The sequence below is a fragment of the Oncorhynchus keta genome, chromosome 20 (genome assembly GCF_023373465.1).
Source record: "Oncorhynchus keta strain PuntledgeMale-10-30-2019 chromosome 20, Oket_V2, whole genome shotgun sequence".
Taxonomy (NCBI): Eukaryota; Metazoa; Chordata; class Actinopteri; order Salmoniformes; family Salmonidae; genus Oncorhynchus; species Oncorhynchus keta.
The window spans coordinates 39,521,479-39,544,933 of NC_068440.1; the positions used below are offsets into that span (position 1 = coordinate 39,521,479).

General features: G+C 46.2%; 1 protein-coding gene across 1 annotated transcript; it reads left to right on the forward strand.

Moving 5' to 3' along the window:
* Positions 1-917: 917 nt before the first annotated feature.
* LOC127910102 (adhesive plaque matrix protein-like) lies at positions 918-23,455 on the forward strand. The gene is made up of 3 exons (XM_052473163.1): positions 918-3,911; positions 22,912-23,241; positions 23,426-23,455. The coding sequence occupies exons 1-3, from the start codon at positions 918-920 to the stop codon at positions 23,453-23,455; spliced, it is 3,354 nt and encodes a 1,117-aa protein (XP_052329123.1).

Sequence of the window (23,455 nt, forward strand, 5' to 3'; positions counted from 1 at the left end):
GGCCAATAGCCTACTGAGCATAGACAATATGCAGTGATAATGTATTGGGCCAATAGCCTACTGAGCATAGCCAATATGCAGTGATAATGTATTGGGCCAATAGCCTACTGAGCATATGCAGTGATAATGTATTGGGCAATATAGCCTAGTGATATGCAGTGATAATGTATGGGCCAATAGCCTACTGAGCATAGCCAATATGCAGTGATAATGTATTGGGCCAATAGCCTACTGAGCATAGCCAATATGCAGTGATAATGTATTGGGCCAATAGCCTACTGAGCATAGCCAATATGCAGTGATAATGTATTGGGCCAATAGCCTACTGAGCATAGCCAATATGCAGTGATAATGTATTGGGCCAATAGCCTACTGAGCATAGCCAATATGCAGTGATAATGTATTGGGCCAATAGCCGACTGCACAAAAGTCATTGCTACAGTACTATTTTTAATTGGTTAATGTTGCATAGGCTTATGTTTTTTTTTTTAAATAATAATAATTTGAATCGGAGCAGTAGATCTGATTAGCATTTTGACTAAAAGGTTGGTGACCACTGCCTGAAACCATTTGAATTGTAAGTTTCGTGTTTAAGTAAGCTTTACTCAATGTATGTAAGTCAACTTCACTCTAAAGAGTTAAGTCATAATAACATAGTATATTTAAGTAAAGTCAACAACTTAATTACATTTTTAGCTTCACTCAATAATGTTATGTTACATTTACAACACTTGTTGTCCTTACTCAAACTTTGACAGTACAGTAGACTCAAATTATTATTTTTTTCAAACTCAATTGGGTTCAATGCAATCGGTTTCCTCAAATCAGTTATAAACTGTATATGACTCTGTTTATACCCATCCAACCCAACCTAAACTAGCATGGTTTAAACATCATTACACCGTGGCACAACACAGATGCCTGTAGTACACTACAACCCATCCCATCCTATCCCTGGCAGAGCCACTACAACCCAACCCATCCTATCCCTGGCAGAGCCACACCAACCCATCCTATCCCTGGCAGAGCCACTACAACCCATCCTATCCCTGGCAGAGCCACACCAACCCATCCTATCCCTGGAAGAGCCACACCAACCCATCCTATCCCTGGCAGAGCCACACCAACCCATCCTATCCCTGGCAGAGCCACACCAACCCATCCTATCCCTGGCAGAGCCACACCAACCCATCCTATCCCTGGCAGAGCCACACCAACCCATCCTATCCCTGGCAGAGCCACACCAACCCATCCTATCCCTGGCAGAGCCACACCAACCCATCCTCCCTGGCAGAGCCACACCAACCCATCCCATCCCTGGCAGAGCCACACCAACCCATCCTATCCCTGGCAGAGCCACACCAACCCATCCTATCCTGGCAGAGCCACACCAACCATCCCATCCTATCCGGCAGAGCCACACCAACCCATCCCATCTCGGCAGAGCCACACCAACCCATCCTATCCTGGCAGAGCCACACCAACCCATCCTATCCCTGGCAGAGCCACACCAACCCATCCTATCCTGGCAGAGCCACACCAACCCATCCTATCCCTGGCAGAGCCACACCAACCCATCCTATCCTGGCAGAGCCACACCAACCCATCCTATCCCTGGCAGAGCCACACCAACCCATCCTATCCCTGGCAGAGCCACACCAACCCATCCCATCCCCTGGCAGAGCCACACCAACCCATCCTGTCTGGCAGAGCCACACCAACCCATCCTATCCTGTCCCTGGCAGAGCCACACCAACCCATCCTATCCCTGGCAGAGCCACACCAACCCATCCTATCCTGGCAGAGCCACACCAACCCATCCTATCCTGGCAGAGCCACACCAACCCATCCCATCCCTGGCAGATCCACACCAACCCATCCTCCTATCCCTGGCAGAGCCACACCAACCCAACCCATCCTATCCCTCCTATCCTGGCAGAGCCACACAACCCATCCTATCCCTGGCAGAGCCACACCAACCCATCCTATCCTGGCAGAGCCACACCAACCCATCCTATCCCTGGCAGAGCCACACCAACCCATCCTATCCCTGGCAGAGCCACACCAACCCATCCTATCCCTGGCAGAGCCACACCAACCCATCCTATCCCTGGCAGAGCCACACCAACCCATCCTATCCCTGGCAGAGCCACACCAACCCATCCTATCCCTGGCAGAGCCACACCAACCCATCCTATCCCTGGCAGAGCCACACCAACCCAACCCATCCCTGGCAGAGCCACACCAACCCATCCTATCCCTGGCAGAGCCACACCAACCCATCCTATCCCTGGCAGAGCCACACCAACCCATCCTATCCTGGCAGAGCCACACCAACCCATCCTATCCCTGGCAGAGCCACACCAACCCATCCTGTCCCTGGCAGAGCCACACCAACCCATCCCATCCCTGGCAGAGCCCACCAACCCATCCTGTCCTGGCAGAGCCACACCAACCCATCCTATCCCTGGCAGAGCCACACCAACCCATCCTATCCCTGGCAGAGCCACACCAACCCAACCCATCCTATCCCTGGCAGAGCCACACCATCTCACCCATCCTCCTCCTGGCAGAGCCACACCAACCCATCCCATCCTGGCAGAGCCACTACAACCCAACCCATCCTATCCCTGGCAGAGCCACTACAACCCAACCCATCCTATCCCCACTGGCAGAGCCACACCAACCCATCCTATCCCTGGCAGAGCCACACCAACCCAACCCATCCTATCCCTGGCAGAGCCACACCAACCCATCCTATCCTGGCAGAGCCACACCAACCCATCCTATCCTGGCAGAGCCACACCATCCCATCCTATCCTGGCAGAGCCACACCAACCCATCCCATCCCCTGGCAGAGCCACACCAACCCATCCTATCTCTGGCAGAGCCACACCAACCCATCCTATCCTGGCAGAGCCACACCAACCCAACCCATCCTATCCCTGGCAGATCCAACCCATCCCATCCTGGCAGAGCCACACCAACCCAACCCATCCTGGGCAGAGCCACACCAACCCAACCCATCCTATCCCTGGCAGAGCCACACCAACCCATCCTATCCCTGGCAGAGCCACACCAACCCATCCTATCCCTGGCAGAGCCACACCAACCCATCCTATCCCTGGCAGAGCCACACCAACCCATCCTATCCCTGGCAGAGCCACACCAACCCATCCTATCCCTGGCAGAGCCACACCAACCCATCCTATCCCTGGCAGAGCCACACCAACCCATCCTATCCCTGGCAGAGCCACACCAACCCATCCTATCCCTGGCAGAGCCACACCAACCCATCCCATCCCTGGCAGAGCCACACCAACCCATCCCATCCCTGGCAGAGCCACACCAACCCAACCCATCCTATCCCTGGCAGAGCCACACCAACCCAACCCATCCTATCCCTGGCAGAGCCACACCAACCCAACCCATCCTATCCCTGGCAGAGCCACACCAACCCAACCCATCCTATCCCTGGCAGAGCCACACCAACCCATCCTATCCCTGGCAGAGCCACACCAACCCATCCTATCCCTGGCAGAGCCACACCAACCCATCCTATCCCTGGCAGAGCCACACCAACCCATCCTATCCCTGGCAGAGCCACACCAACCCATCCTATCCCTGGCAGAGCCACACCAACCCATCCTATCCCTGGCAGAGCCACTACAACCCAACCCATCCTATCCCTGGCAGAGCCACACCAACCCATCCTATCCCTGGCAGAGCCACACCAACCCATCCTATCCCTGGCAGAGCCACTACAACCCAATCCATCCTATCCCTGGCAGAGCCACACCAACCCATCCTATCCCTGGCAGAGCCACACCAACCCAACCCATCCTATCCCTGGCAGAGCCACACCAACCCAACCCATCCTATCCCTGGCAGAGCCACACCAACCCATCAGGGTTAGAGTTAGGGTTAAAGGTTAGGGTTAGAGTTAGGGTTAAAGGTTAGGGTTAGAGTTAGAGTTGAAGGTTAGGGTTAGAGTTAGAGTTAGGGTTAAATGTTAGGGTTAGAGTTAGGGTTAAAGGTTAGGGTTAGAGTTAGGGTTAAAGGTTAGGGTTAGAGTTTGGGTTAAAGGTTAGGGTTAGAGCTAGGGTTAAATGAAATGAAATGAAATACAATCATGAAATACGTGTGTGTGTGTGTGTGTGTGTGTGTGTGTGTGTGTGTGTGTGTGTGTGTGTGTGTGTGTGTGTGTGTGTGTGTGTGTGTGTGTGTGTGTGTGTGTGTGTGTGTGTGTGTGTGTGTGTGTGTGTGTGTAAAGCCCTGTGTCATACCATAGACAAACCGTACCTAATGAGTTCTATATTGCCTTAGCAAACAGTCAATTAGCTGTGGTCGAATCAGCCTATAAGGATGACAAAGAGACCATGATATAGATTAGAGGGTAGTCTTAGCGATGAGGTTATCAGAGGATCAGATCACATCAAATCTAATTTTATTGGTCACATACACATGGTTGGTAGATGTTATTGGTCACATGGTTAGCAGATGTTATTGGTCACATGGTTAGCAGATGTTATTGGTCACATACACCTGGTTAGCAGATGTTATTGGTCACATACACATGGTTAGCAGATGTTATTGGTCACATACACATGGTTAGCAGATGTTATTGGTCACATACACATGGTTAGCAGATGTTATTGGTCACATACACATGGTTAGCAGATGTTATTGGTCACATACACATGGTTAGCAGATGTTATTGGTCACATACACATGGTTAGAGCAGATGTTATTGGTCACATACTCATGGTTAGCAGATGTTATTGGTCACATACACATGGTTAGCAGATGTTAATGCGAGTGTAGCGAAATGCTTGTGCTTCTCGTTCCGACAGTGCTGTCATATCTAACGAGTAATCTAACAAATTCCCCAACAACTACCTAATACACACACATCTAAAGGGGTGAATGAGAATATATACATGTAAGTATATGGATGAGCGATGGCCGAATGCCATAGGCAAGATGCAGTAGATGGTATAAAATACAGTATGTACAATGTACATATAAGATATGTAAACATTGTTAAAGTGACAAGTGATCCATTTATTAAAGTGATCGAGTCTCAATGAGTGCAGCAGCCTCTCTGAGTTAGTGATGGTTGTTTTAGCAGTCTGACGGCCCTTTGATCCATTGGGAAGCCCATTCTGTTATCATATGTACAACAATAGCTATGGCCATATAGTTCAATAGAAGCGTCAGTTTAGTTTATTCATTAAATGTTGTCTGAGATAGAGGGGCCCTTAGAGGGGCCATTAGAGGGGCCATTAGAGGGGCCATTAGAGGGGCCAATAGAGTGGCCATTAGAGGGGCCATTAGAGAGGCCATTAGAGGGGCCATTAGAGGGGCCATTAGAGGGACCATTAGAGGGGCCATTAGAGGGGCCATTAGAGGGGCCAATAGAGGGGCCATTAGAGGGGCCATTAGAGGGGCCATTAGAGGGTCCATTAGAGGGGCCATTAGAGGGGCCAATAGAGTGGCCATTAGAGAGGCCATTAGAAGGGCCATTAGAGGGGCCAATAGAGGGGCCAATAAAGGGGCCAATAGAGGGGCCATTAGAGGGGCCATTAGAGGGGCCAATAGAAGGAAAAAAAAGCAACCACAAACTAATCCTACAGAAAAAAATACCCTTTTTGATGTACATTAGTCCTCTCCTTTAAAACACTGTTGTAAGTGAGGTTGTGTTTAATGGTCGGTTGCGTAGTCATTAGTACCTTGTACTAGATGTAAGTTGTAAGTTCAAGAAAGTTCAATGAGTCTCGGTCTGAGTCTGTGTTAAGTCTTGGTGTGGATACTGTATCCAAAGGGACATTTAACAAGGAATTGTTTTAAGGGGCAATGTGAAGCCCTATCCTAAAATAGCTCCAGACACAGACATTTAACAAGGAATTGTTTTAAGGGGCAATGTGAAGCCCTATCCTAAAATAGCTCCAGACACAGACATTTAACAAGGAATTGTTTTAAGGGGCAATGTGAGGCCCTATCCTAAAATAGCTCCAGACACAGACAGCCTCCCAGCTACCAATCTGTCGCTACTATTCAGTCACATCGCATAACACCAGTCTCTACCATTGGAAGATAACTAAGAGACCCCCTTCCAGAATAGCCTCAATTCATCGGGACGTGAACTCTACAAGGTGTCGAAAGCGTTCCACAGGGATGCTGGCCCCTGTCGACTCCAATGCTTCCCACAGTTGTGTAAAGTTGGCTGGATGTCCTTTGGGTGGTGGACCATTCTTGATACACACAGGAAACTGTTGAGCGTGAAAAACCCAGCAGCATTGCAGTTCTTGATACACTCAAACCGGTGGTACCTACTACCGTACCCCGTTCAAAGGCACTTAAATCTTTGGTATTGCCCATTCACCCCCTGAACGTCATACATACACAATCCATGTCTCAATTGTCTCAAGGCTTTCAAAGCCTTCTTTAACCCATCTCCTCCCCTTCATCTACACTGTTGAAGTGGATTTAACAAGTGACATCAACAAGGGATCATAGAGTTCACCTGGAATCACCTTGGTCAGTCTACGTCATGGAAAGAGCAGGTGTTCTTAATGTTTTGTACACTCAGCGTAGAGATGGAGAGAAACACACTCTAAGTGTAGAAAACCTATTACAATCGCTCCTTGACATTGTCTCTCAGGCCCTCTCCAACTCTTAACTTTGAGACACTGTGAGGACAGATGCTGGGAGACGAGAGGCAAGTACAGGGAGTGAATATTTAATAAATAACAGACCTGAAACAAAACACAGACAGTGTCTGGACAAGGGAAGCATAACGACATTAATGCTGACACTTGAACCAAACTGAGGAATAAGACAGATATAGAGGAGGCGATCAAAAAAGAGATGGTGAGACCAATGAAGCGCTGATGCGCGTAATGATGGTGACAGGTGTGCGTAATGATGGGTCGCCGCACGCGCCAGAGAGGGGGAGCAGGGAGCAGGTGTGACAGATACGTTATTACCCTGCAGAGAGTAGAGGTACTGGAGGGACGCTCTCTCTGTTGTTAACAGGACACTGTCTGTCCGTCCGTCTGTCCGTTCGACTGAGTCCAGTAATCTAAGGCCACAACAACCAGGTGAGCCTCACAATCTAAGGCCACAACAACCAGGTGAGTCTAGTCATCTAAGGCCACAACAACCAGGTGAGTCTAGTAATCGAAGGCCACAACAACCAAGTGAGTCCAGTAATCTAAGGCCACAACAACCAGGTGAGTCTAGTAATCTAAGGCCACAACGACCAGGTGAGTCTAGTAATCTAAGGCCACAACAACCAGGTGAGTCTAGTAATCTAAGGCCACAACAACCAGGTGAGTCCAGCAATCTAAGGACACAACAACCAGGTGAGTCTCGTAATCTAAGGCCACAACAATCAGGTAAATCCAGTAATATAAGGCCACAACAACCAGGTGAGTCTAGTAATCTAAGGCCACAACAACCAGGTAAATCCAGTAATCCAAGGCCCCAACAACCAGGTGAGTCTAGTAATCTAAGGCCACAACAACACCAGGTGAGTCTAGTAATCTAAGGCCACAACAACCAGGTGAGTCTCGTAATCTAAGGCCACAACAACCAGGTAAATCCAGTATTTTCAGGCCACAACAACCAGGTAAATCCAGTAATCCAAGGCCACAACAACCAGGTGAGTCTAGTAATCTAAGGCCACAACAACACCAGGTAAGTCTAGTAATCTAAGGCCACAACAACCAGGTAAATCCAGTAATCCAAGGCCACAACAACCAGGTGAGTGTAGTAATCTAAGGCCACAACAACACCAGGTGAGTCTAGTAATCTAAGGCAACAACAACCAGGTGAGTCTCGTAATCTAAGGCCACAACAACCAGGTAAGTCCAGTATTTTAAGGCCACAACAATCAGGTAAATCCAGTAATCCAAGGCCACAACAACCAGGTGAGTCTAGTAATCTAAGGCCACAACAACACCAGGTGAGTCTAGTAATCTAAGGCCACAACAACCAGGTGAGTCTCGTAATCTAAGGCCACAACAACCAGGTAAATCCAGTATTTTAAGGCCACAACAACCAGGTAAATCCAGTAATCCAAGGCCACAACAACCAGGTGAGTCTAGTAATCTAAGGCCACAACAACACCAGGTGAGTCCAGTAATCTAAGGCCACAACAACCAGGTAAATCCAGTAATCCAAGGCCACAACAACCAGGTGAGTCTAGTAATCTAAGGCCACAACAACACCAGGTGAGTCTAGTAATCTAAGGCCACAACAACCAGGTGAGTCTCGTAATCTAAGGCCACAACAACCAGGTAAGTCCAGTATTTTAAGGCCACAACAACCAGGTGAGTCTAGTAATCTAAGGCCATAACAACCAGGTGAGTCTAGTAATCTAAGGCCACAACAACCAGGTGAGTCCAGTAATCTAAGGCCACAACAACCAGGTGAGTCTCGTAATCTAAGGCCACAACAACCAGGTAAGTCCAGTAATATAAGGCCACAACAACCAGGTGAGTCTAATAATCTAAGGCCACAACAACACCAGGTGAGTCTCGTAATCTAAGGCCACAACAACCAGGTAAATCCAGTAATTTAAGGCCACAACAACCAGGTGAGTCTAGTAATCTAAGGCCACAACAACCAGGTGAGTCCAGTAATCTAAGGCCTCGACAACCAGGTGAGTCTAGTAATCTAAGGCCACAACAACCAAGTGAGTCTAATAATCTAAGGCCACAACAACACCAGGTGAGTCTCGTAATCCAAGGCAACAACAACCAGGTAAATCCAGTAATTTAAGGCCACAACAACCAGGTGAGTCTAGTAATCTAAGGCCACAACAACCAGGTGAGTCTAGTAATCTAAGGCCTCGACAACCAGGAGAGTCTAGTAATCTAAGGCCACAACAACCAGGTGAGTCTAGTAATCTAAGGCCTCAACAACCAGGTAAATCCAGTAATCTAAGGCCTCAACAACACCAGGTGAGTCTAGTAATCTAAGGCATCAACAACCAGGTGAGTCTAGTAATCTAAGGCCACAACAACCAGGTGAGTCCAGTAATCTAAGGCCACACCAACCAGATGAGTCTCGTAATCTAAGGCCTCAACAACCAGGTAAATCCAGTAATCTAAGGCCTCAACAACCAGGCGAGTCTCGTAATCTAAGGCCACAACAACCAGGTAAGTCCAGTAATTTAAGCCACAACTACCAGGTGAGTCTAGTAATCTAAGGCCACAACAACCAGGTGAGTCTAGTAATCTAAGGTCACAACAACCAGGTGAATCCAGTAATCTAAGGCCACAACAACCAGGTGAGTCTAGTAATCTAAGGCCACAACAACCAGGTGAGTCTAGTAATCTAAGGCCTCAACAACCAGGTGAGTCGAGTAATCTAAGGCCACAACAACCAGGTGAATCCAGTAATCTAAGGCCTCAACAACCAGGTGAGTCTAGTAATCCAAGGCCACAACAACCAGGTGAATCCAGTAATCTAAGGCCACAACAACCAGGTGAATCTAGTAATCTAAGTCCACAACAACACCAGGTGAATCTAGTAATCTAAGGCCACAACAACCAGGTGAGTCTAGTAATCTAAGGCCACAACAACCAGGTGAGTCTAGTAATCTAAGGCCACAACAACCAGGTAAATCCAGTAATCTAAGGCCTCAACAACACCAGGTGAGTCTAGTAATCTAAGGCATCAACAACCAGGTGAGTCTCATAATCTAAGGCCACAACAACCAGGTGAGTCTAGTAATCTAAGGCCTCGACAACCAGGTGAGTCTAGTAATCTAAGGCCACAACAACCAGGTGAGTCTAATAATCTAAGGCCACAACAACACCAGGTGAGTCTCGTAATCCAAGGCCACAACAACCAGGTAAACCCAGTCATTTAAGGTCACAACAACCAGGTGAGTCTAGTAATCTAAGGCCACAACAACCAGGTGAGTCTAATAATCTAAGGCCACAACAACACCAGGTGAGTCTCGTAATCCAAGGCCACAACAACCAGGTGAGTCTAGTAATCTAAGGCCTCAACAACCAGGTAAGTCCAGTAATCTAAGGCCTCAACAACACCAGGTGAGTCTAGTAATCTAAGGCATCAACAACCAGGTGGGTCTCATAATCTAAGGCCACAACAACCAGGTGAGTCTAGTAATCTAAGGCCACAACAACCAGGTGAGTCTAGTAATCTAAGGCCTCAACAACCAGGTGAGTCTAGTAATCCAAGGCCACAACAACCAGGTGAATCCAGTAATCTAAGGCCACAACAACCAGGTGAATCTAGTAATCTAATGCCACAACAACCCAGGTGAATCTAGTAATCCAAGGCCACAACAACCAGGTGAGTCTAGTAATCTAAGGCCACAACAACCAGGTGAGTCTAGTAATCTAAGGCCACAACAACCAGGTGAGTCCAGTAATCTAAGGCCACAACAACCAGATGAGTCTCGTAATCTAAGGCCTCAACAACCAGGTAAATCCAGTAATCTAAGGCCTCAACAAACAGGTGAGTCTAGTAATCTAAGGCCATAACAACCAGGTGAGTCTCGTAATCTAAGGCCACAACAACCAGGTAAGTCCAGTAATTTAAGGCCACAACTACCAGGTGAGTCTAGTAATCTAAGGCCACAACAACCAGGTGAGTCTAGTAATCTAAGGTCACAACAACTAGGTGAATCAGTAATCTAAGGCCACAACAACCAGGTGAGTCTCACAATCTAAGGCCACAACAACCAGGTGAGTCTAGTAATCTAAGGCCACAACAACCAGGTGAGTCTAGTAATCTAAGGCCTCAACAACCAGGTGAGTCTCATAATCTAAGGCCACAACAACCAGGTGAGTCTAGTAATCTAAGGCCTCACAACCAGGTGAGTCTAGTAATCTAAGGCCACAACAACCAGGTGAGTCTAATAATCTAAGGCCACAACAACACCAGGTGAGTCTCGTAATCCAAGGCCACAACAACCAGGTAAACCCAGTAATTTAAGGCCACAACAACCAGGTGAGTCTAGTAATCTAAGGCCACAACAACCAGGTGAGTCTAGTAATCTAAGGCCTCGACAACCAGGTGAGTCTAGTAATCTAAGGCCACAACAACCAGGTGAGTCTAGTAATCTAAGGCCTCAACAACCAGGTAAATCCAGTAATCTAAGGCCTCAACAACACCAGGTGAGTCTAGTAATCTAAGGCATCAACAACCAGGTGAGTTTCATAATCTAATGCCACAACAACCAGGTGAGTCTAGTAATCTAAGGCCACAACAACCAGGTGAGTCTAGTAATCTAAGGCCTCAACAACCAGGTGAGTCTAGTAATCCAAGGCCACAACAACCAGGTGAATCCAGTAATCTAAGGCCACAACAACCAGGTGAATCTAGTAATCTAAGGCCACAACAACACCAGGTGAATCCAGTAATCCAAGGCCACAACAACCAGGTGAGTCTAGTAATCTAAGGCCTCAACAACCAGCTGAGTCTAGTAATCTAAGGCCACAACAACCAGGTGAGTCCAGTAATCTAAGGCCACACCAACCAGATGAGTCTCGTAATCTAAGGCCTCAACAACCAGGTAAATCCAGTAATCTAAGGCCTCAACAAACAGGTGAGTCTAGTAATCTAAGGCCATAACAACCAGGTGAGTCTCGTAATCTAAGGCCACAACAACCAGGTAAATCCAGTAATTTAAGGCCACAACTACCAGGTGAGTCTAGTAATCTAAGGCCACAACAACCAGGTGAGTCTAGTAATCTAAGGTCACAACAACTAGGTGAATCCAGTAATCTAAGGCCACAACAACCAGGTGAGTCTAGTAATCTAAGGCCTCAACAACCAGGTAAGTCCAGTAATCTAAGGCCTCAACAACACCAGGTGAGTCTAGTAATCTAAGGCATCAACAACCAGGTGGGTCTCATAATCTAAGGCCACAACAACCAGGTGAGTCTAGTAATCTAAGGCCACAACAACCAGGTGAGTCTAGTAATCTAAGGCCTCAACAACCAGGTGAGTCTAGTAATCCAAGGCCACAACAACCAGGTGAATCCAGTAATCTAAGGCCACAACAACCAGGTGAATCTAGTAATCTAAGGCCACAACAACACCAGGTGAATCTAGTAATCTAAGGCAACAACAATCAGGTGAGTCTAGTAATCTAAGGCCACAACAACCAGGTGAGTCCAGTAATCTAAGGCCACAACAACCAGGTGAGTCCAGTAATCTAAGGCCACACCAACCAGATGAGTCTCGTAATCTAAGGCCTCAACAACCAGGTAAATCCAGTAATCTAAGGCCTCAACAAACAGGTGAGTCTAGTAATCTAAGGCCATAACAACCAGGTGAGTCTCGTAATCTAAGGCCACAACAACCAGGTAAGTCCAGTAATTTAAGGCCACAACTACCAGGTGAGTCTAGTAATCTAAGGCCACAACAACCAGGTGAATCCAGTAATCTAAGGCCACAACAACCAGGTGAATCCAGTAATCTAAGGCCACAACAACCAGGTGAGTCTCACAATCTAAGGCCACAACAACCAGGTGAGTCTAGTAATCTAAGGCCACAACAACCAGGTGAGTCTAGTAATCTAAGGCCTCAACAACCAGGTGAGTCTCATAATCTAAGGCCACAACAACCAGGTGAGTCTAGTAATCTACGGCCTCGACAACCAGGTGAGTCTAGTAATCTAAGGCCACAACAACCAGGTGAGTCTAATAATCTAAGGCCACAACAACACCAGGTGAGTCTCGTAATCCAAGGCCACAACAACCAGGTAAACCCAGTAATTTAAGGCCACAACAACCAGGTGAGTCTAGTAATCTAAGGCCACAACAACCAGGTGAGTCTAGTAATCTAAGGCCTCGACAACCAGGTGAGTCCAGTAATCTAAGGCCACAACAACCAGATGAGTCTCGTAATCTAAGGCCTCAACAACCAGGTAAATCCAGTAATCTAAGGCCTCAACAACACCATGTGAGTCTAGTAATCTAAGGCCTCAACAACCAGGTGAGTCTCGTAATCTAAGGCCACAAAAACCAGGTGAGTCTAGTAATCTAAGGCCTCAACAACCAGGTAAGTCCAGTAATCTAAGGCCTCAACAACACCAGGTGAGTCTAGTAATCCAAGGCCACAACAACCAGGTGAATCCAGTAATCTAAGGCCACAACAACCAGGTGAATCTAGTAATCTAAGGCCACAACAACACCAGGTGAATCTAGTAATCCAAGGCCACAACAACCAGGTGAGTCTAGTAATCTAAGGCCTCAACAACCAGCTGAGTCTAGTAATCTAAGGCCACAACAACCAGGTGAGTCCAGTAATCTAAGGCCACACCAACCAGATGAGTCTCGTAATCTAAGGCCTCAACAACCAGGTAAATCCAGTAATCTAAGGCCTCAACAAACAGGTGAGTCTAGTAATCTAAGGCCATAACAACCAGGTGAGTCTCGTAATCTAAGGCCACAACAACCAGGTAAGTCCAGTAATTTAAGGCCACAACTACCAGGTGAGTCTAGTAATCTAAGGCCACAACAACCAGGTGAGTCTAGTAATCTAAGGTCACAACAACTAGTGAATCCAGTAATCTAAGGCCACAACAACCAGGTGAGTCTCACAATCTAAGGCCACAACAACCAGGTGAGTCCAGTAATCTAAGGCCTCAACAACACCAGGTGAGTCTAGTAATCTAAGGCCTCAACAACCAGGTGAGTCTAGTAATCTAAGGCCACAACAACCAGGTGAATCCAGTAATCTAAGGCCTCAACAACCAGGTGAGTCTAGTAATCCAAGGCCACAACAACCAGGTGAATCCAGTAATCTAAGGCCACAACAACCAGGTGAGTCTAGTAATCTAAGGCCACAACAACCAGGTGAGTCTAGTAATCTAAGGCCACAACAACCAGGTGAGTCTAGTAATCTAAGGCCACAACAACCAGGTGAGTCTAGTAATCTAAGGCCACACCAACCAGATGAGTCTCGTAATCTAAGGCCACAACAACCAGGTGAATCTAGTAATCTAAGACCACAACAACCAGGTGAATCTAGTAATCTAAGGCCACAACAACCAGGTGAATCTAGTAATCTAAGGCCACAACAACCAGGTGAGTCTAGTAATCTTAGGCCACAACAACCAGGTGAGTCTAGTAATCTAAGGTCACAACAACCAGGTGAGTCCAGTAATCTAAGGACACACCAACCAGATGAGTCTCGTAATCTAAGGCCACAACAACCAGGTGAATCTAGTAATCTAAGGCCACAACAACCAGGTGAATCTAGTAATCTAAGGCCACAACAACCAGGTGAGTCTAGTAATCTAAGGTCACAACAACCAGGTGAGTCTAGTAATCTAAGGCCACAACAACCAGGTGAGTCAAGTAATCTAAGGCCACACCAACCAGATGAGTCTCGTAATCTAAGGCCACAACAACCAGGTGAGTCTAGTAATCTAAGACCACAACAACCAGGTGAATCTAGTAATCTAATGCCACAACAACCAGGTGAATCTAGTAATCTAAGGCCACAACAACCAGGTGAGTCTAGTAATCTAAGGCCACAACAACCAGGTGAGTCTAGTAATCTAAGGCCACAACAACCAGGTGAGTCCAGTAATCTAAGGCCACACCAACCAGATGAGTCTCGTAATCTAAGGCCACAACAACCAGGTGAGTCTAGTAATCTAAGGCCACAACAACCAGGTGAGTCTAGTACTCTAAGGCCACAACAACCAGGTGAGTCCAGTAATCTAAGGCCACAACAACCAGATGAGTCTCGTAATCTAAGGCCTCAACAACCAGGTAAATCCAGTAATCTAAGGCCTCAACAACCAGGTGAGTCTCGTAATCTAAGGCCACAAAAACCAGGTGAGTCTAGTAATCTAAGGCCTCAACAACCAGGTAAATCCAGTAATCTAAGGCCTCAACAACACCAGGTGAGTCTAGTAATCTAAGGCCTCAACAACCAGGTGAGTCTAGTAATCTAAGGCCACAACAACCAGGTGAATCCAGTAATCTAAGGCCTCAACAACCAGGTGAGTCTAGTAATCCAAGGCCACAACAACCAGGTGAATCCAGTAATCCAAGGCCACAACAACCAGGTGAATCCAGTAATCTAAGGCCACAACAACCAGGTGAATCTAGTAATCTAAGGCCACAACAACACCAGGTGAATCTAGTAATCCAAGGCAACAACAACCAGGTGAGTCTAGTAATCCAAGGCCTCAACAACCAGCTGAGTCTAGTAATCTAAGGCCACAACAACCAGGTGAGTCCAGTAATCTAAGGCCACACCAACCAGATGAGTCTCGTAATCTAAGGCCTCAACAACCAGGTAAATCCAGTAATCTAAGGCCTCAACAAACAGGTGAGTCTAGTAATCTAAGGCCATAACAACCAGGTGAGTCTCGTAATCTAAGGCCACAACAACCAGGTAAGTCCAGTAATTTAAGGCCACAACTACCAGGTGAGTCTAGTAATCTAAGGCCACAACAACCAGGTGAATCTAGTAATCTAAGGCCACAACAACCAGGTGAATCCAGTAATCTAAGGCCACAACAACCAGGTGAGTCTAGTAATCTAAGGCCACAACAACCAGGTGAGTCTAGTAATCTAAGGCCACAACAACCAGGTGAGTCTAGTAATCTAAGGCCTCAACAACCAGGTGAGTCTAGTAATCTAAGGCCACAACAACCAGGTGAATCCAGTAATCTAAGGCCTCAACAACCAGGTGAGTCTAGTAATCCAAGGCCACAACAACCAGGTGAATCCAGTAATCTAAGGCCACAACAACCAGGTGAGTCTAGTAATCTAAGGCCACAACAACCAGGTGAGTCTAGTAATCTAAGGCCACAACAACCAGATGAGTCTAGTAATCTAAGGCCACAACAACCAGGTGAATCTAGTAATCTAAGGCCACAACAACCAGGTGAGTCTAGTAATCTAAGGCCACACCAACCAGATGAGTCTCGTAATCTAAGGCCACAACAACCAGGTGAATCTAGTAATCTAAGACCACAACAACCAGGTGAATCTAGTAATCTAAGGCCACAACAACCAGGTGAATCTAGTAATCTAAGGCCACAACAACCAGGTGAGTCTAGTAATCTTAGGCCACAACAACCAGGTGAGTCTAGTAATCTAAGGTCACAACAACCAGGTGAGTCCAGTAATCTAAGGACACACCAACCAGATGAGTCTCGTAATCTAAGGCCACAACAACCAGGTGAATCTAGTAATCTAAGGCCACAACAACACCAGGTGAATCTAGTAATCTAAGGCCACAACAACCAGGTGAGTCTAGTAATCTAAGGTCACAACAACCAGGTGAGTCTAGTAATCTAAGGTCACAACAACCAGGTGAGTCAAGTAATCTAAGGCCACACCAACCAGATGAGTCTCGTAATGTAAATGTAAATGTAAATGTAATGTAAATGTAAATGTAAATGTAATGTCAATGTAATCTAAGGCCACAACAACCAGGTGAGTCTAGTAATCTAAGACCACAACAACCAGGTGAATCTAGTAATCTAATGCCACAACAACCAGGTGAATCTAGTAATCTAAGGCCACAACAACCAGGTGAGTCTAGTAATCTAAGGCCACAACAACCAGGTGAGTCTAGTAATCTAAGGCCACAACAACCAGGTGAGTCCAGTAATCTAAGGCCACACCAACCAGATGAGTCTCGTAATCTAAGGCCACAACAACCAGGTGAGTCTAGTAATCCAAGGCCACAACAACCATGTGAATCCAGTAATCTAAGGCCACAACAATCAGGTGAGTCTAGTACTCTAAGGCCTCAACAACCAGGTAAATCCAGTAATCTAAGGCCTCAACAACACCAGGTGAGTCTAGTAATCTAAGGCCTCAAAACACCAGGTGAGTCTAGTAATCTAAGGCCTCAACAACCAGGTGAGTCTAGTAATCCAAGGCCACAACAACCAGGTGCAGTTTCACATCAATATCCAATGATAATGTGACAAGAAATGTAACTTCAATATTGCGGCCCTTTCATGATCGATGCTCACAACAGATACCCAGGGTGAACTTCAGTAACCTTTACACACCACAGAGACAATGACCTTACATAGGATGACAATAACCCCGTTTCAGCCTGGATCACATGCTACCACGTTCCATTTCACTTCAGCCCTCTACATAAATAATATGCATGTAGGAGGTTCTAAAAATAGCACTGTGACTAATTTAAACCAGAGGTGCTACTTATGACTGCTTCCTGTGTGCAGTGTGCTACTTCCTGTGTCCTAGAGTAACATCTGGGCTGCTTCCTTTTAGACATGAAAACACTCCACTGATAAGAAACACATCTGGAGGACTTCATCAGCAAACCTCAGCAAACCTCTCATCATTTTTGTCTACTGAAATTCTTAAAATCCATGATTTCTACACACTAGGACTGTTAGGCTTACAGTAGAGTGGGAGGATAAAGATCTCTAATCAATGATACGAATATGGATAAACAGATTAGCGCTGATGGGGGGAGAGGGGGAGAAAAGAGGAGAGTCAGACCTAAGGGGAGTGTGGGAGGGTGTGTGGGTGGGTGTGTGTGTGGGTGGGTGTGTGTGTCGGTGGGTGGTTGGGTGGGTGGGTGTGTGTGTTTCACTAGGACAGCGTGGGCCCACTGGCAGTGCAGCTGCAGCATTAGTGGGTCAGTGTGCCATCAGCAGCCTATTCATTCATCACTATTCTACACACCCTCTCTCTCTCTCTCTCTCTCTCTCTCTCTCTCTCTCTCTCTCTCCCTCTCTCTCCCTCGCTCTGATACACCATCCTTCCCTCAGTCCCTCTCTGACTCACCATTAATCCCTCTCTCTATTTTCCTCTTTCATTGACCCTGATAGCTCTCCTCTTCCTCCGGTTTCTGTCTTTCTTTCACTATTGAGCTAAGAATTTGGAATATCGCGGCCTGCAATGCAATATTGAGAAATATTAGGGGGTTGTATTTTCTGTTTTTAAAGGTGGCAGGAGAGTATGCTATCTCCTCAGGGTTTAGGAAGAAGAGGAAGGAGTCAGGGGTAAGAGAAGCAGGAGAAGGCGTTTGGCTCTGCTGAATGCTCTTACATGATTGAAAGAAGAAGTGTTTATTTTAGGGTTCTCGCGTGGGCGAACACACACACACACACACACACACACACACACACACACACACACACACACACACACACACACACACACACACACACACACACACACACACACACACACACACAAGACAAACACACACACACATAAGACAAACACACACACGACAAACACACACACACACACACACACACACACACACACACACACACACACACACACACACACACACACACACACACACACACACACACACACACAAGACACACACACACACACACACACACACACACACACACACACACACACACACACACACACACACAAAAACACACACACACACACACACAAGACAAACACACACACACATAAGACAAACACACACACACATAAGACAAACACACACACACACACACACAAGACAAACACACACACACACATAAGACAAACACACACACACACACACACACACACATAAGACAAACACACACACACACACACACACACACACACACACACACACACACACACACACACACACACACAAACACACACACACACCAAACACACACACACACACACACAAGACACACACACACACACATAAGACAAACACACACACACACACACATAAGACACACACACACACACACACACACACACACACACACACACACACACACACACACACACACACACACACAGCAGATACTGTGAGGGGAAGTGAGAACCATCTTAGGAAGTCTAAAAGGCACCAACGCCAGGCCTGATGTACAGTGCCTTGCGAAAGTATTCGCCCCCCTTGAACTTTGCGACCTTTTGCCAAATTTCAGGCTTCAAACATAAAGATATAAAACTGTCTTTTTTTGTGAAGAATCAACAACAAGTGGGACACAATCATGAAGTGGAACGACATTTATTGGATATTTCAAACTTTTTTAACAAATCAAAAGCTGAAAAATTGGGCGTGCAAAATTACTTTGTAGCGCCACCTTTGCTGCGATTACAGCTGTAAGTCGCTTGGGGTATGTCTCTATCAGTTTTGCACATCGGGAGACTGACATTTTTTCCCATTCCTCCTTGCAAAACAGCTCGAGCTCAGTGAGGTTGGATGGAGAGCATTTGTGAACAGCAGTTTTCAGTTCTTTCCGCAGATTCTCGATTGGATTCAGGTCTGGACTTTGACTTGGCCATTCTAACACCTGGATATGTTTATTTTTGAACCATTCCATTGTAGATTTTGCTTTATGTTTTGGATCATTGTCTTGTTGGAAGACAAATCTCCGTCCCAGTCTCAGGTCTTTTGCAGACTCCATCAGGTTTTCTTCCAGAATGGTACTGTATTTGGCTCCATCCATCTTCTGATGCTGCCACCACCATGTTTGACAGTGGGGATGGTGTGTTCAGGGTGATGGGCTGTGTTGCGTTTACGCCAAACATAACGTTTTGCATTGTTGCCAAAAAGTTACATTTTGGTTTCATCTGATCAGAGCACCTTCTTCCACATGTTTGGTGTGACTCCCAGGTGGCTTGTGGCAAACTTTAAACAACACTTTTTATGGATATCTTTAAGAAATGGCTTTCTTCTTGCCACTCTTCCATAAAGGCCAGATTTGTGCAATATACGACTGATTGTTGTCCTATGGACAGAGTCTCCCACCTCAGCTGTAGATCTCTGCAGTTCATCCAAAGTGATCATGGGCCTCTTGGCTGCATCTCTGATCAGTCTTCTCCTTGTATGAGCTGAAAGTTTAGAAGGACGGCCAGTTCTTGGTAGATTTGCAGTGGTCTGATACTCCTTCCATTTCAATATTATCGCTTGCACTGTGCTCCTTGGTATGTTTAAAGCTTGGGAAATCTTTTTGTATCCAAATCCGGCTTTAAACTTCTTCACAACAGTATCTCGGACCTGCCTGGTGTGTTCCATGTTCTTCATGATGCTCTCTGCGCTTTTAACGGACCTCTGAGACTATCACAGTGCAGGTGCATTTATACGGAGACTTGATTACACACAGGTGGATTGTATTTGTCATCATTAGTCATTTAGGTCAACATTGGATCATTCAGAGATCTCACTGAACCTCTGGAGAGAGTTTGCTGCACTGAAAGTAAAGGGGCTGAATAATTTTGCACGCCCAATTTTTCAGTTTTTGATTTGTTAAAAAAGTTTGAAATATCCAATAAATGTCGTTCCACTTCATGACTGTGTCCCACTTGTTGTTGATTCTTCACAAAAAATATACAGTTTTATATCTTTATGTTTGAATCCTGAAATGTGGCAAAAGGTCGCAAAGTTCAAGGGGGCCGAATACTTTCGCAAGGCACTGTACCTTAATATACAGTACCAGTCAAAAGTTGGGACACTCATTCAAAGGTTTGTCTTTTTATCTTGTACTATTTTCTACGTGGTAGAATAATAGTGAAGACATTAAAACTATAAAATAACACATCATGTAGTAAGCTAAAAAAAAGTGTTCAACAAAGAGTGGGCTACTTTGAAGAATCTGAAATACAAAATATATTTTGATTTGTTTAACACTTTTTTCATACGTGTTATTTCACAGTGTTGTGGTCTTCGCTATTAATCTACAATGTAGATAATAGTACAAATGAAAAGACAAAACCTTGAATGACTAGGTGTTGTCAAACTTTTGACTGGTGCTGTACGTCTGTGTTTCCATGGTAACATGGTGACAAACAACACACAGTCTTTCAGTGTGCCCTATATGAAACATTCACAGTATTATATTGACTAATATTGGGTCACTGTTACCCATGATTCTGTCCTGAGTAAAGCTGCTGTCATGGTAATAAGGTCACGGCCAGGCGCACGCGTGCGTGTGTGTGTGTGTGTGTGAGAGAGAGAGAGAGAGAGAGAGAGAGAGAGAGAGAGAGAGAGAGAGAGAGAGAGAGAGAGAGAGAGAGAGAGAGAGACTGTGGTTTGTTAGCTCTTTAACGTGGATTTTTGTAAAGCCTATTGGTCTGACCTGTTTACTCACTGATTCCCTAATGGTGGGCCTGTGTCCACTTGATCCCTTCCTCCTGGTTGGCAGCCTGAGACTGCATCCCAAATGTCACCCTAGTCCCTTTATAGTGCACTACTTTGACCAGGACCCTATGGGCCCCACATAGGGAATAGGGTGCCATCTGGGATGCACACTAAGTCTGGGCTGAGGCTCAAGTCATTGTTCTGGTGATCTGGACGGACAGAGAATGGGGAATATTACAATGAAGAATTAGGCTACCGGAAAAACAGCTTAAGATGTGACCCATGGCAGGACCCATTGTGGTTCAGAACCCATTGTGGCTCAGGACCCATTGTGGCTCAGAACCCATTGAGGCTCAGAACCCATTGAGGCTCAGAACCCATTGAGGCTCAGAACCCATTGAGGCTCAGAACCCATTGAGGCTAGCCACCTCACAATGCCTTCTGTTGTTGGTGCTTTTTAGTTTATTTATTGTTTGTTTATATCATTGTTTGTTTGTAGTTTATCTTTCACTTCCTGTCACTGGGTTCCATGAGGCTCATGTCTGTCATCACAAAGTATTGCTGTTGCCCCCCCCCCCCTTTCTCTCAATTAAGTTTCAATTTCAATTTAAGGGGATTTATTGGCATGGGAAACATATGTTTGTTTACATTGCCAAAGCAAGTGTAGTAAACAATAAACAAAAGTTAAATAAACAATAACAAATTAACAGTAAACATTACACTCACAGAAGTTCCAAAATAATAAAGACATTTCAAATGTCATAGTATTTATATATACAGTGTTGTAACGATGTGCAAATAGTTAAAGTACAAAAGGGAAAATAAAGATAAATATGGGTTGTATTTACAATGGTGTTTGTTCTTCACTGGTTGCCTTTTTCTTGTGGCAACAGGTCACAAATCTTGTTGCTGTGATGTCACTGTGGAATTTCACCCAATCTGAGGGAAATATGTGTCTTTAATATGGTCATACATTGGGCAGGAGGTTAGTGAGTGCAGCTCAGTTTCCACCTCATTTTGTGGGCAGTGAGCACACAGCCTGTCTTCTCTTGAGAGCCAGGTCTGCCTACGGTGGCCTTTCTCAATAGCAAGGCTATGCTCACTGAGTCTGTACATAGTCAAAGCTTTGTTTTATGGACTGGACCAAGAATTTCATTCTGGGTTGGAGTCCGTTCTGTCATTCCCATTGCCTTAAAGTGGCTCCGCCTTCCCCGAGACGTCCTCCTCAGGGCTCAAGTAAAGTCTCGGATTTCTCAATAACACAATAGAAAACAATAGAGAAATGTATGTACAGTGTGTGCAAATGTAGAAGAATAGCGAGGTAGGCAATAAATAGGCCATAGAGGTGAAATAATTACAATTTAGCATTAACACTGGAGTGATAAATGTGTGGATGATGATGTGCAAGTAGAGATACTGGGGTGCAGAAGAGCAAGAGGGTAAGTAATAATATAGGGATGAGGTAGTTGGGTGTGCTATTTACAGATTGGCTGTGTACAGGCACATTGATCTGTTAGCTGCTCTGACAGCTGATTCTTAAAGTTAGAGAGAGAGATATAAGCCTCCAGCTTCAGTGATTTTTGTAATTCATTCCATTGGCAGCAGAGAACTGGAAGGGAAGGCGGCCAAAGCAAGTGTTGGCTTTAGGGATAACCAGTGAGATATACCTGCTGAAGCGCGTGCTACGGGTGGGTGTTGCTATGGTGACCAGTGAACTGAGATAAGGAGGGGCTTTACCTATCAAAGACTTATAGATGACCTGGAGCCAGTGGGTTTGGCGACGAATATGTAGTGAGGGCCAGCCAACGAGAGCTCCCGGTGGACATGGTCTCCGACCGGGGTCCTTAGTCCTCGTCCTGGTTCTGGAAGGTGTTCTGCACCCTTATTGGGTCGTCACCCAGCCTGTCCTCCGGATTCCATCCCCAATCCAACGGCCAGTTGCGAACCAAGCGAACCAAGACCTACAAGACCTGCCTCGTCTCGACCAACCCCACTACCTGGAGTCGACAACTGGTCTGGGTGGCGTATGCCCGTAACACTCTTCCCTGTTCGGCCACCGGACTCTCTCCTTTCGAGTGCTCCATGGGGTATCAGCCTCTTGCCAGAACAAGAGCTGGAAGTCAACATACGGCCCAGATGTTCAGGACACCAGGTGGCTCCGCCAGGTGGCTCCGCCAGGTGGGGTGGGGGGGTGGGGTTCAGTGACACCCTTCACCTGTCCTTGTCTCCACCCCTCCAGGTGTCACCCATCTTATCCCCTGTGTATTTATACCTGTGTTTATACCTGTGTTTTCTGTCTGTGCCAGTTCGTCTTGTTTGCCAAGTCAACCTGTGTTTTTCTCGTAGCTCCTGTTTTTCCCAGTCTCTGTTTTTCTCGTCCTCGTGGTTCTGA

Excerpts from the sequence above, each read along its gene's own strand:
- LOC127910102 (XM_052473163.1), top strand. The coding sequence starts at position 918 with ATGCCTGTAGTACACTACAACCCATCCCATCCTATCCCTGGCAGAGCC. Across the intron at positions 3,912-22,911 it reads AGCCACACCAACCCATCAGG|TCCTCGTCCTGGTTCTGGAA; the intron begins GTTAGAGTTAGG and ends CGGGGTCCTTAG. Across the intron at positions 23,242-23,425 it reads CCGCCAGGTGGCTCCGCCAG|TCTCTGTTTTTCTCGTCCTC; the intron begins GTGGGGTGGGGG and ends TGTTTTTCCCAG.